Here is a 14,719-nt window from a genome sequence, read left to right as displayed (position 1 = left end):
AGCGCTACCCAGATAATAATATACACGGTGTATATTCTCCTGGAGTTAGTATAATACCGTTTTAGTACGGGGCCCACATTAACCGCTAGATCTATATATATATATATATATATGTATATATGTATATATATAGATATAAATATATATTGGCATAACTGCCAAGTTATCTATATCTTAAATACAGAATTTATTTTTTTAATTTATTGTGCAGAAAGTTGCTTTTTTTCAGTTGTGTTAATAATAATATTGTTGTAGGTAATGCTGCATTGGAAAGTCTGGAGCTACCCGATTTAAAAAAAAATCTATGCAGTAAGCATTTTGACCAAAAATATCTAAATGCAAAATATTTACCCAGTACTGCTATACCAAAAAAATATAGTGAGGTAGAAGAGGAAGGTTCGTTAACGACACCACGCGTTTTTCATACGTATTCAATAGAAAAACAACCATCAACCAGTGCCAATACTGTTTCGCACAGTGATAATTCTGAACTTGACGATTTTGTTGATGAGCTTTTTAGATATGCCGTTATCACCATTGGTCAAGAAAAAAAGATTTCATAATTATCACACACTTTAAAGGAGATTACATGCATCTCGAATACGGATTAATCTTCTTAAAACTCGCATAACAGCACTAAAAAAAGAGACTGGTTAAGATTAGGACAAAATCTGTACAAACTGCACAAAAGCTACAAACTCAGTTTTCTGCTGCAGTTTTTCTTGAACACTTTGCTATCATAACGTTTGTTGGACTTGATACCATTGTAGTTAAACATCGATCTAATATTTTTAAACTAGTATTGCTGGTTCATACATAGATCCAACTCATACATTGCTTATTTTAGTTCATGCAAACAATGTTACAATCGATTTCTATAACTATTAATGTAACAATTTTGTTTTGTTTTTTTACCTTGAATTATTATTTTGTTAATATTGTCTATGGTGTAGATATTAGAATTTTCATAAGTGTTATCTAACTATTAAAATAACGCGAATTTAATTTTTGCATAAACAGTCATATCGGGCGAGTTGATTGAAAAAAACATTCTCATTTATGTAAACAGAAATACAAAAATGGTGTGTATATTATAAAATACATAAATAAATAAAATAAAGGGTACTATTTATTAAAGTTTTGTTAATTATTATTCCTTTTATCCCAACACATAGATTAATTTTTCCCTAAATATGTGTTGCCTCTTGTTGTGGCATATTGATGTGTTTATTTGTTTCAAAAGCATTATCAAAAAACCATACCCATAAATTTACTATATTTTCAAACGTCATTTTAAAGATTAAAAGATTGAAAATTTAATTTTCTCAAAACATACATAAAACCATTGTTTAAAAAGATTTTTTTTAAACAATGATAAAACTCAAGTCTTGACTAAAAAATAAACCTCCGCATGAGTGTTCTAAGACGATAGCAGTCGAGTCTATTTCAATTAAATATTTAATCCTTTTCTAACAAATCATATAACCAAATTAAATATCTGGTAAACTAATGAAAATTAAAAAAAGGCAGCATTTAACTGCTTCATTTAAACAGATTACTAACCGGTTTAGATTTATCAAGTCTCAAAGTAGAAAAACAATTTGAAATATTCGCTCGAAATAGTCAAGTTATGTTTCACAAAACGCATACAACGATAATAACAATAAGCATTTTATTAAAATCTTATATTTTCTTCACAATCTGGCACCCGTGTACAGGTTACCAGACAGGTAAAAATATACTCGAATAGAATCCTGCTGAGAATTAAGTTTCTGTTAATAGTTTTTTAAATTTATGACTAGAGGCCGCCATATGACGGCAGAATAAAAATCAAACGTTTGTTCCATAAGGATTGTCTAACTAGTCCTATTTAAACAATGGTATTACTAATATACTATTCAGCTTTCTCTCTGATGTTTTAAATTGCAAAGATTATATAGACAATAATCAAAATTTAATTAAAAAACATATAAATCTATTGGAAAATTTATCCAAATCCAATGGATCATAACAGTTCAAATAATTGAAATATAATTCAATGGAATAGTCGTTCTACTGTATCTAATGCGCAATCTTTTTAACAATTTCTGTATTCGAATGCTATTGATATTGCAATTTTATCTGAAACATGTTATAAGACAAAACACAACATTGTTTATAAGGGATACCAAATGATAAGAAAAGATCGTCAAGATCGTAGATTTGGAGGTGTAGCTATATTTTTAGGCCTACGGATAAATAAGTATAAGATATTGGATATTATAAATGTTAAAACATTGGAAATGTGCGGTGTAAAAATTGATTTTAATGGCAGAATAATTAATATAATCTTATTTTATAAACCTGACAAGAATATTAGCATCCGAGAATGGGAACGGCTTTTTAATTGGTGTTCCTCACTCGAAGGAGAGACGGTACTAGGAGGTGACTTCAACGCCCATCATGCGGTATGGGGTTCTCCAAAAAATAATACTGATGGCAATAGAATAATTGATGCATTAACTGATATGGATTTAATATTTCTAAACGATGGTTCGGCGACTAGAATTACCCCTCCAAACTCTACAAAATCAGCTGTAGACTTAACGCTAATAACTCCTGGACTAATTGCACTAGCAAATTGGCAAACATCGGATAAAACTCTTGGATCTGATCATTATATTATTTCCATCAAGTTGAATATTGATGTACCCTCTTCTGTTGTCTATCCAACAAGGAAATGGAAATTAGAGAAGGCCAACTGGGAATTGTTTCATAGCACTCTTGAAATGGAACTGAAGAATGTTGTATACTCTGAAAACTGTAATGAAATGGCATTTAATCTGAATAGAGTAATTAATACAAGCAGCGAAGCTTCTATCCCCCAAAACGTACCCTTCAGTCCTAAACATAGACAAAAATCAATTTGGTGGAATGATGAATGTAATACACAGATACAGCTCAAGAAGAATGCTCTTAAAAAATACAAAACAACATCTACACTGAATACCTTTCTTGAATATAAAAAGATAGAAGCTACAACTATAAAAATGTTTAAACACAAAGCCAAAACAACATGGATTAAATTTTGGTCCAGTCTTAACTCTAGTTGCCCATCAACTCAAATATGGAAGATGGCTAACAAATTAAACAACAAAAACGCAAACATCAAACATGCTCCTTCCGCAGTTGCAGAAGATATTCTTCAGAAGTTATGTCCACCATTTGTTGACAAACATATACCTTACATGGCTTTACATCCAGAAGAACATTATTTATTAAAAGAAATAACATCATCTGAACTGGAATATGCTATCAAGATATCCAAATACACAGCTCCAGGTCCAGATCAGATTTCTTACATTATGTTACAAAAAATGGGTGTACTGGCTAAAAGACTACTACTATATATTTATAGCTGTATTTTGCAAACTGGAATATCCCCTTACACATTTAATGATTGCTTTGTTATATTAATTCTAAAACCGGGAAAAGACAAAGATAATCTGGAATCATATAGACCAATAACATTATTGTCATGCATTTTTAAAATATTTGAAAGAATTCTAAAATTGAGAATGGAAATTTGGTTAAGGCGGCATAATATTCTACCAGCAACACAATATGGATATAAACAAGACTATGGAACCACGGAGGCAGTAGTTCGTCTGACTATAGATGTACAAATTGGTTTTTCTAATTCCATGAACAGGTGCATTGTTTATTGACATAAAAAGTGCATATGACAATATTGATTTCCCAGAATGCTTTTCCTCCCAATCGTCCTCAATTCCTCCATGGCAAATAAAGAACCCTCAGTGCGTAACCCGCCTCATGTTTTTCGACAAACATTCAACAAACCCACAGTTAATCAAATCTGCGTTCAACGATATGCTTCACAACTACAAGGATTATACACATATATACACAGACGCATCTAAATCAAATGAAGGTACTGGTGCTGCAGTCATAACCCCAACATCGACAAATAAATATAAACTCCCTTCAGAGTACTCCATTTACTCTGCTGAACTATATGCTCTATACCAGGCCACCACTGCTGTCAACACATCCAATAATACCAATTATATTATACTCACAGACTCTCTAAGTTCCGTACAGTCAATCCAATATGTCTATCCAAGTAACCCTTTAGTCATCAAAATAAAAGAAGAAATCCACACCGCCCAACTGAATGGAAAAAACATTATATTATTCTGGATACCATCCCACATTGGAATCCCAGGAAATGAACAGGCAGACAATGCTGCAAAAGAAGCTGCAAGTAGTGATAGTGCGGAGTGTACTAAAACATTTACGAGTGCGGACGTGAAAGCGGCGGTTAAATATAAAGTGCAATATATGTGGGAAGAAAAGTGGAAAGTGTCATCGGCCAAGCTACGCGATGTTAAAAAATCGATAAAACCTTGGCCCACATTACCAACAAGTCGGAGAGACCAGGTAATATTAACGCGACTCCGACTGGGTCATACGCGATTAACAAATAGCTACGTGTTCTCCAACAAACAAGAACCAAGATGTGACAACTGTGATGAAAAATTAACAACCAAACATATATTAGAGAAATGTCCAGCACTAACGCCAAAGCGCATGTTGTACAATATACCAAACAAACTTAGTGATATTTTAGGTCTACAGTACAATAGTTCAAACATAAAAAGTTTCTTAAGCTCAATTAACGTTTTAAATGCTATCTAAACTAACATTATAAATGTAATACAAATTATTGTTCACTATCATTGTTTCGCTAATGGCCAATTTGGCTGATGAGATTTTGTTAATAAAAAAAAAAAAAAAATATATTGATTTAAATATACTATGTGATAAACTTGTGTTTCTTGGCATTCCAAAATCGATAGCACATTTACTATCAAATCTATACAAAGACAGAAGTGTATCGATAAGAGTAGGTCACAATATTATTAGACCCAAGATCACATCAAAAGGTATTCCACAGAGAGCTGTTTTAAGTCCACTTCTTTTTAATTTGTAAACATACGATATGCACAATTTATGGTCTCCCAATATTGTTTGCTTACAATATGCTGATAATATTGTCATCTACTCACATAAGAAAACGTACAGTGAAAGCACTACTGAACTCAAACATATTATGTACAACTTGGATAATTGGACTTGGTTAAATGGATTCAATATTTCGTACCAAAAATGTGCCGTAGTATTTTTTTCAAGAAAACACCCTATTAAACATCCCGCTGTAACCTTACATAACAATGATATTCCAATTGTTTTGGAATTTAGATATCTTGGTGTCGTACTTGACAGAAAATTGCTTTGGACTCAACATATTAATTATACAATTAGTCGCTGCGAAAAAGGTTAAATTTTCTTAAAATGGTGTGTAAAGGTTCGTGAGGTGCAGATCAAAACATTGCATTAACTTTTTATCGAGCCTATATAAGATCTATAATAGATTACTGTTGTGTGGTATATGGGTCAGCTAGCATAACCAATTTACGTAAACTTGATAGAATCCAATTTAAAGCTCTAAGGATTGTGTTAGGGTTGATGAAAAGCACTCCAAATGAAGCCACCCTAGCTCTAGCATCTGAAAACCTACTCTCATTGCGCAAAGAATATCTGGCAAGCAAATATTTCCTAAACCAACATTATCGTGGCACTTATAATGCTAAAACAATTAATGAAATAAATACAGCTGATTTAACATCTACATACTTCATTAAAAAAAACTCTCCACCACTTGCAAGAGCAATTATAACTTGCAACGAACTGAAGTTAATAAATTCCCCTTGTAATCTTATCTGGGAATCGTTGGATATACCACATCTAACAAGTGTTCTAGCTACAAATATTATTATCCCTAAATACCAAAACGAATTTTGCTACACTACTCTTAAAGAATTCTTAAGTGGCTTTTTAGATCATATTGTGATCTATACAGATGGGTCAAAATCACCAACATGTACAACCAGTGCTTACTTTGTACCAAAAATGAAGATTAAAAAATGATTTATTTTAAATAATTAATCCAGCATTTTTTCTGCTGAAGCATGTGCTATATACAAAGCCCTTGAATTGTGCTGTGAAAACCAGTGGAACAAAATTGTCATATGCAGTGATTCACTGTCAGTATTACACTCCTTGCAAAACTTTAAATTCACAATAAATAGCAATATATTCATATTAGAAATTTTTTAACAGTTACTAAAACTATCAGATCCATATGGTATTAAATTTTTATGGGTTAAGGGACACTCAGATATTGTTGGCAATAATATTGCTGATTCTATAGCTAAAAATCCATTACAGTACCCACATATTATGGTGATAGAAGAATTTAACACATGTGACCTACTTGCCTATATCAAACAACATATTAAATTTAAATGGGACAGACAATGGATTCAGTTTGGTAAAAGCAGGGGCACTAATTTATACAAATTACAACCAACAGTAGATGTAAAACAATTTTACAAAGATGTCACACTAAGCAGAAACACAGTGTCAACTGTCTTAAGATTAAAAGCAGATCATGGATGTTTTCCGAAACATCTACACCAAATAGGAGTTCTCCCAATAGACATATGTTAGTGTGGAACTAGTATAGCTGATTTAAATCACATATTCTTCAACTGCTCACTACATCATAATATAAGTACGTGGCTGCTAAAAGAATTGATAAAAGAGGGTTTAAGTAAACCATTAAACGTATATCTTCTATTAAGTGACGACAATATAAAAATCTTTAAAATAATTATTATATTTCTTGTAAAAATTAAGTTAAAGGTATGAGTGTAAAATTGATCGTATGCGTGAACATTTCCTTTGTATGTTTACCATATATGTTGCCCACCTACCTAACCGTGGTTTATGTCTTGTTTGTTACAATAAAGCCGCTCTGATGAATCCCTGAGCGTGAAAAGTGTGCTCCTTGTACAATCCTGTATGAATGAAGACTAATATTTATATGTAATTACGTGGCTAAAGGTTTCAAGCCAAAGACAATATAAAAAAAAATATACATATTTTCCTACATATTTATTTTTTTTTTGTACATTTAACTATTATTTTGTTGTTTTTGTCCATATGTTTCCAATATCTCCTTTTTTATAATATGCTAGCTGTTTCGTTAATCTTCCTGTATATGTTAAAGCTCTTCTTCTTCTTTTTAAGTAGACATGACTCTGTCTGTTTTTCAATGTGCCTCCAGTAAGTTGTCGTTTCATCGTTTTCGTGAAACTTCCAGACTTCCTAGTAATCGTCTTCATATAGTTAAAGTTAAAGTTGTCCTATTGTTTTCTAATCTTTTTATTTCTGCATGATTTTCTATTAGCCACAATTCCCTCTCTTCTTTGATATTTTTGTCTGATTTTTCTATTTTCATTTTTGTATGCTTGTTAGATTTTATTCTTGTATTTTCTCCTTTACGATATCGATGACTATTCCATGTGTAATCCATCGTTTGTTTTTAGGGGATGTATCACCCTCCAGTTGCTTTTTATAATGTTCATCAAGATTTTCTATAACTATATCCATTTTTCTGTAGCTTTAAGCTTTTCGTGTCTTCAAACTGTCTGGACTTCCTTGTGTATTTCTTCTTTGATAAATTGGCAAGTTGAATAAGAGCAGCTGTTTTTAGTCTTCTTAGATGAATTGAAATAGCTTTATCCATTTAGAATTTAACCATTATAACTATTGATCATACATTCTGTTTTGTATGAACTGCTTTCCATTGTACCCCATGCAACATAAACTTGATCATATGTATGAGGTGATATTACCTAGAAAATAAAAAAATGTAGCTGTCCACAGGAGATCAAGAAGACAGAAAGCAAATTTACGTAGCAGTAAACCAGAAAAAACAAACAAAATGTAAGTATATATATATATATATATATATATATATATATATATATATATATATATATATATATATATATATATCATCATCATCATCATCATCATGTGCAGCTTTATCAACCGTTTCCAATTACGGTGCAGCCTCCCTTATTTCAATGTTATTCTATATTCGACGATGTCGTAGTTATACGTTGTTCTAATAATTTGCGCTCATTTGCGCCCATATTTTTCTATCTTGTGCTATTCGAGACCACGTTGTTCCTGTTAATTTTCTAATATCATAATCCCATCTGAGATTTGGGCGCCTCTTTGGTCTCTTAGCGTTCCTGGGGTACCACATAGTTGTTCTAGTGGTCCATCTGTTATCTGTTCTTCTTGCCATATGTCCTGCCCATTGCCATTTCAGGGATTTTATTCTTTGGATTACATCAGTCACCTGGGTTTGCCTCCGTATCCATTCAATTCTTTTACGATCCCTCTTTGTTATCCCTAGCATACATCTTTCCATTGCTCTTTGAGTTACTTGGAGTTTCGACGTTATTTCTCTCTTTAATATCCAAGTTTCACATCCATATGTCAAGACGGGTAATATGCATTGATCAAATACTCTCTTCTTGAGGTATAGTGGCATTTTGGACTTGAAGACTATGGAATTTCGTCCGAATGCTGACCACGCTTGTTTTATTCGTCTGTTGATTTCCGGAAGTAGTGATCCCGATTTATGTATGAGCTGTCCCAGGTATATGTATTCATCTACTACTTCTAGCGAGGTTTCATTAATTTTTATTTCCACGTTGGCGATCAGATCATTGCACATTATTTTAGTCTTTGCTAGGTTCATTTTTAGGCCTACCTCATTGCTGGCTGTATTAAGGTCATTAATTTGCAGTTGTAATTCTTCAGGACTTCTAGCAATTAGAATGATGTCATCAGCGAATATAAGATGGTTTAGGTATTCTCCATCTATACATAGACCTTGGTTGTTCCAGTCTAATTTCCGGAAGATATTTTCTAAGGTTGCAGTGAAGAGCTTAGGGGATATGGTGTCTCCTTGTCGGACTCCTTTCTGAGTGGGAAATTCTGGGGTATTTTCATATATGCTTTCTCTAGCTGTGGCCTCTTTGTATATATTTGCTAGTGTTTCGACATATGGTTTATCTACTCCTTGGTCGACAAGAGCTTCTATGACTGCTCTTGGGTATACGGAGTCAAATGCTTTCTCAAAGTCTATGAATGCTAGCGCCAGTGGTAGATCATATTCTTTTGTTCTGCTCATTACTTCCCTTAATGTTTGAATATAATCCATTGTGCTGAAGCCACTTCTAAAGCCTGCTTGCTCTCGGGGTTGTGCAGCGTCAAGTGTGTTCTGTATTCTGTTATTAATGATTTTGGTGAATACCTTGTATATCACAGGTAGCAAGCTGATCGGTCTATAATTTCTAATGTCTTCCTTGCTACCTTTCTTGTGAATAAGGATTATGTTGGCTGAATTCCACTTTTTTGGAATATGTCTCGATTTTAGGCAGTCTGTGTATATTTTTGCTAGGATTTTCCAAGTTGTTTTACCAGCAATCTTTGGAAGTTCGGCTGTAACACCGTCATTACCGGCTGCCTTGCCGTTCTTCATGCTCTTAAGAGCTGCCTCTACCTCATCCACGAGAACATCTGGTACATCTTCTTGAACCGCAATTTCTTCTTCGCCTATTTCTTGTGCTTCCGGAGCTTTATATAGACCCTCATAGAGTTCGGTTACATATTTTATTATTTCATCCCTATTTGTGATCCTTCCGTTGTTGTTTCCCAATGCTATTATTTGCTTTCTACCGATTGCCAACTTCCTCTTGGTTTTCCTATAGCTTTTACGGTTTTCGATTGTATTTTGTACAAGTCGTTCATTGTAGGTTTTTATATCTTCTGCGATCTTTTTCCGTATTACTTTGCACAGTTCGGTATATTCAATTCTATTAATATTGGAGTTAATTTTCATTTCTCTTCGTTGTTTCAGGAGAGCTGTTGTTTCATCTGAAAGTTTTCTATTGCTGTTGTGTGCTTGTGATCCTCCAACTTCTTTGGCGCAATTTAAGATTGTTTCCATTAAGTGTGTGCTATTCGTTGGGTCTTGTAATTTTTCTTGAATTAAATTTTGATAGCGTTCCGAGTTGTTGCTTAGGTTAGTGATATTTACCCCTGCAGTTGGTTTCTGGAGTAATTTCATTCTTTCTAGTTTAGTGTTTAGAACGACCCGAGATCTAATTAGTCTGTGATCGCTACCTGTTCGGAATTTGTTGAGCACACTTACATCCTTTATGGTTTTCAGCTTATTAGTTAGGATGAAATCTATTTCGTTCTTGGTAGTTGCATTGGGAGCTAACCATGTCCATTTCCTATTGAGGTTCTTTTTAAAATAGGTATTGGCGATTGAGAGGTTCTGGTAATGTGCGTATTGAACCAGTCTCTCTCCCCTTTCATTTCTTTCTTCAATGCCAAAGTTGCCGACACATTGTTCTTGATTTGATTGTTTACCCACTTTGGCATTAAAGTCCCCGACTAGATACTTAAATTGGCTTTTGTTCTGGTTAAGCACCTCAGTTATTTCATTGTAGAATTCCTCTATTTCCTCATCGGAGTGGGATATGGTTGGTGCATATACTTGCACAATTTGGATGGTGTATCTTCTGGATAGTCTTAGACTTAGACTAGCTACTCTGTCTGAGGTGCTTGCTATGTCGACTATCCTATCCTTCCATTTCTTATTAATTAGGAACCCCACTCCACTTGTTCGTCCATTTTCTGTTCCTTTGTGATAGAGGATGTTGCCCGATTCAAGTTCTATTAACTCTTTGTCCTTTCGTCTTACTTCGCTTATTCCGATGACATCCCATTTAATATTGACTGCTTCATTTTCTAACTCTATGAGTTTTGCCTGGTTCGCTAACGACCTGCAGTTATAGGTCGCTACGTATAGTGTTGTTGATCTGGCTGGGTAGTGGTTTAGACTCCGCAGATTCTTAGCACCCTCTGCCCTCCTGACTGGTCCCTGAGAACTACCCATCTCGGGGTCAGTTGGGCCTACGGAGAATGAGGGCCGTGGCTTTCTTTTTCCTTTATTCATAAGGGGTTGCGAGGCATACCTTACCACGCTGCCTCAGGTCGGGTTGGTAAGGGGCAAGTGTTGTCGTACAATGGCTTTTGCCAGTAACCATTGAGTTATATTATATTAATTAGATTTATAGTTCCATCGTTGATTAAAATCAGTTTCCCAGACATCGAGGGGAGCATTATCTAAAAAATTGAATGTTTCACATTTTTCATCAAAATTATCATCATTGTTGTTGTATTTTGGATCAAAAGTCGTATTATTCATAAAAACTGTAACAAAATGAGATTTTCTGTTGCTATTTTATCCATTTACTTAACCAAATTTCAAATTTTAATATATATGAGATCTTAACGGAATTTTTCATATATTGTCATTTTGACAGTTTTGTTATATAAATAATCAACTGGATGCATTTTCATAAAACAGGTACTTTGGGGTACTGTAAACAAACCCACAAACTAACACATATACAAAACGTGATTAAAATGTTCATAAGTAATTGTCAAAAACACTATAATCCCGGTTCTTATCTTACTGTTGATAATTAGTGTCATTGCGTGATATGTTTTCGACGTGGGAATAATTTCGTCTTCACTTAAATCAGTTGTATTGGAAATAAATTATTTAAACAGATTAGCAATAAAGTTTGTTGCACTACTAATTTCTACATCTGACTGCATCCAATTATGTGGTAACATCTTTTTGTAAATCTTTACAGAAATATCCAATTTATTCAGATCTTCTTCAGCTTGCTATTATTCATGATCTATTAAATAATGAAAAGTGATTTTCTGTTGCTATTTTGTTCATTTTTACTTTAAAAATTGGATATTTATAAGATCTTAACGGAAAATTTTGATATACAAATTTTGATATATATATATATATATATATATATATATATATATATATATATATATATATTTAGCCATATATATATATATATATATTGTTATGATGTGTTTTTTGTTTGAATTATGAGCAATGAGTATTTTTAATATTATAATATATAGGGTTTTTATCGCGGTTCTCAAAGAATTAGCTTGTAAGTACTTTTTAAATTATCTTTATTATAACTATTATGAAACACACATATATATCTAACCTAGCCAATGTAAATTTAAAATAAACTATCTTTAAATTGATGTTCTTATAAAACTAATTAAATTCTATAGACAATGTTAAATTTAAACAAACTATCTTCAAAATTGAAATTGTTATGACATTAACTAAATTATATTAACAAATTTTTGTACCTTTCTTTCACTGAATGCCTAAATGAACTGTTTTCCACTATATATATTCTAATCACCACTGAAAGTCTTCGTACTTTGGTTATCCTTGTTTTTGTGAAATTACTTTTTTCAATTATCAGCTTCTACCAATTTAAGATATAGTTTTCTTCATCAGCATTTCTACACCACCAACCAAACCAGCAAACAGCATTTATATTTATTCTTCTTTTCAATATACCAATATCCAATTATTATAAGTTGATTTATACTAATCTCCAACCATAATATAATTTAATTTCTTCCAATATACCTTTTTTTATCTTCAATAATTATTTGTGTATAATTCTAAATGTGCATTAAATTATATGCATAATTTTTAATCTTCATTTAACTCACTATATTAAACAATTGGACTATCTCCAACTAACTTTCATATTTCTTATAAAACTGCTTGACTGATTTACTAAAACTGTGAACAATTGACTTCACTAATTAATTGTGTCTATCTTCTACTAACTTTCATAATAAACTGCTTGACTTCTAACTAAAAACTTCCAAAAACTTCTGAACAATTGACTTCACTAAGTAAATGTATCTATCTTCTAACTAACTTTCATGATAAAACTGCTAAAAACTGCCCTCTTGAATCCAAATCACGGGTATTTATATGTTTCTGGATTTCTAGAACCATCTCGTAAGATATCATGTTCCAATTTGTTCTATCAAATACTTGTCTGAATTTTCTGGAACAAACCATTTCGCAAACATGGCCATCTCCGGAGATCCAGAGAATTCCATTCTTTTCTATTAATAATTTTGTTTACATTTAGGCTTTTCAGATCAGAATATATAATTAAATTAGTAACTAACACTCTAATTTAATAAAATACACATTTCAAACAATATATTATTATAATAACCCCACTTATATTCGTATTATGATTCTTAATTTGACACTTGGAGTATGTATAGTTGGTTGCCTAGGCACATGGCTCACTTAAATCTATTATTTTACAATTTATTATATTTTTCTATTATATTTTTACAATTATTATATGCTAATTTCTTAAAATGCCCTCACATAAATATATTTTTATAAAATTCTCTAGTATATAACTTATTTAAAATAATCAAATACTTTTTAATATCTAATATTATGTAGTATATAACTTATAAATTATTTTCTATAAACCCCAATCGTCACAATACCCCAAAAATAATATTTAAAATAAATAATTTACTTATTATTTTTTTAAATATTAATTTTCTCATACCTTATTAAATTTAATAAATCAAATTTTTTTTTATTTATTTAAAATGTGTTAAATACATCCCTGTTCGCTGTCTATGTCAAAACAGAGAACAACGGATCACAGTTCGGCTATTCTATGGTCAAACTGTCATGTCAAATGGAGAATGGATTTTATCAGAGAATAAAATATAACCTTATTAAAAATATAATGGATATTGTGTTCTGTTTATTTATAGACAAAATCTAGGAATTGTTTCCATTCAAAAGGCTTTCATCCATATAAATTGGTAAGTTTTACACTTTTTATACAGACATTTACACAATCAATTCTGTATCTAACCCCAAATTATGATTTTTAGGGTACCAAACAATTTCCATATGTACAAAATTCAACAAGTATGATGTCAAATTTATTCACAACAATGAAATCTACCATCTATTTAACAAATCAAGTCTATTGAATAAAATGGATATATCAGTAATCTGTTATAGTAACAGTAAGTATTTGTATATTAGTGTTAAAAGGTATAGAAAAGATTATTCAATCTCTTCATGATACTTAAAGATGTCATTGATATGAAACAGGCCTCTTAGTCTGTTCTCTGCATCTATTAACACATAACTATTTAGTCCATTCTGATTTTCAATTGTATATGGTCCTTCAAACATTGGTTGTAATTTCTTACAACGGTTTTCTTTAACATTACTTTTTCTAAGTGAACGAATTAACACTAGGTCTCCTTTTTGAAATGTGATTGGTTTTTTTATATTTCGATTTTGTCTTCTGATATATTTTTCAGCTTTCCTCCTAATTCGGTTATTCACTTTCTGCATTACTTGTTCTAACATATCCTGATTATATTCACTAATCCACTTTCTGTTTCCTATATGGCCAAACATTAAATATTCTGGTACTTCCTCTGTATTCAAATTATGTGTATTATTTAAAAAATATTCTACTTGTGGTATATGTTGCTGCCAAGTTTCATGTTGGTTTTGGCACAGTATCCTTAAATATTTTATAACTTCTTTAATATATCTTTCTGCAGGATTTGCCTGAGGATGTCTGATACTTGTAAAATGAATGTTGATTCCCTTTTTTTCACAAAATGCCCGAAATTTTTGGTTGTTAAAATATGTAGCATTATCTATTATGCAATTTCTAAATGGTCCTATTTCTTCGAAAAATTGATTAATATATAATTTTAATGTTTTAACATTTGTTCTAGAGCAGGGATATAGTTTAATAAATTTTGTATATAAATCAACTATCACTAGTATATGCTTTTT

The 14,719-nt window shown here is 31.8% G+C and overlaps 1 protein-coding gene across 1 annotated transcript; it reads right to left on the bottom strand.

The window, feature by feature from the left end:
• Positions 1-7,661: 7,661 nt before the first annotated feature.
• On the bottom strand, positions 7,662-10,894 carry LOC140452721 (uncharacterized). The gene is made up of 2 exons (XM_072547044.1): positions 10,493-10,894; positions 7,662-7,763 (listed from the first exon to the last, which is right to left on the bottom strand). Exons 1-2 carry the CDS (start codon positions 10,892-10,894, stop codon positions 7,662-7,664), a joined length of 504 nt encoding a protein of 167 aa, XP_072403145.1.
• Positions 10,895-14,719: the final 3,825 nt, after the last annotated feature.

The sequence above is a fragment of the Diabrotica undecimpunctata genome, chromosome 11, assembly GCF_040954645.1.
Source record: "Diabrotica undecimpunctata isolate CICGRU chromosome 11, icDiaUnde3, whole genome shotgun sequence".
Lineage (NCBI taxonomy): Eukaryota > Metazoa > Arthropoda > Insecta > Coleoptera > Chrysomelidae > Diabrotica > Diabrotica undecimpunctata.
The sequence above is the reverse complement of the archived record's forward strand: the minus strand, read 5'-3'. Positions and strand labels throughout refer to the sequence as shown.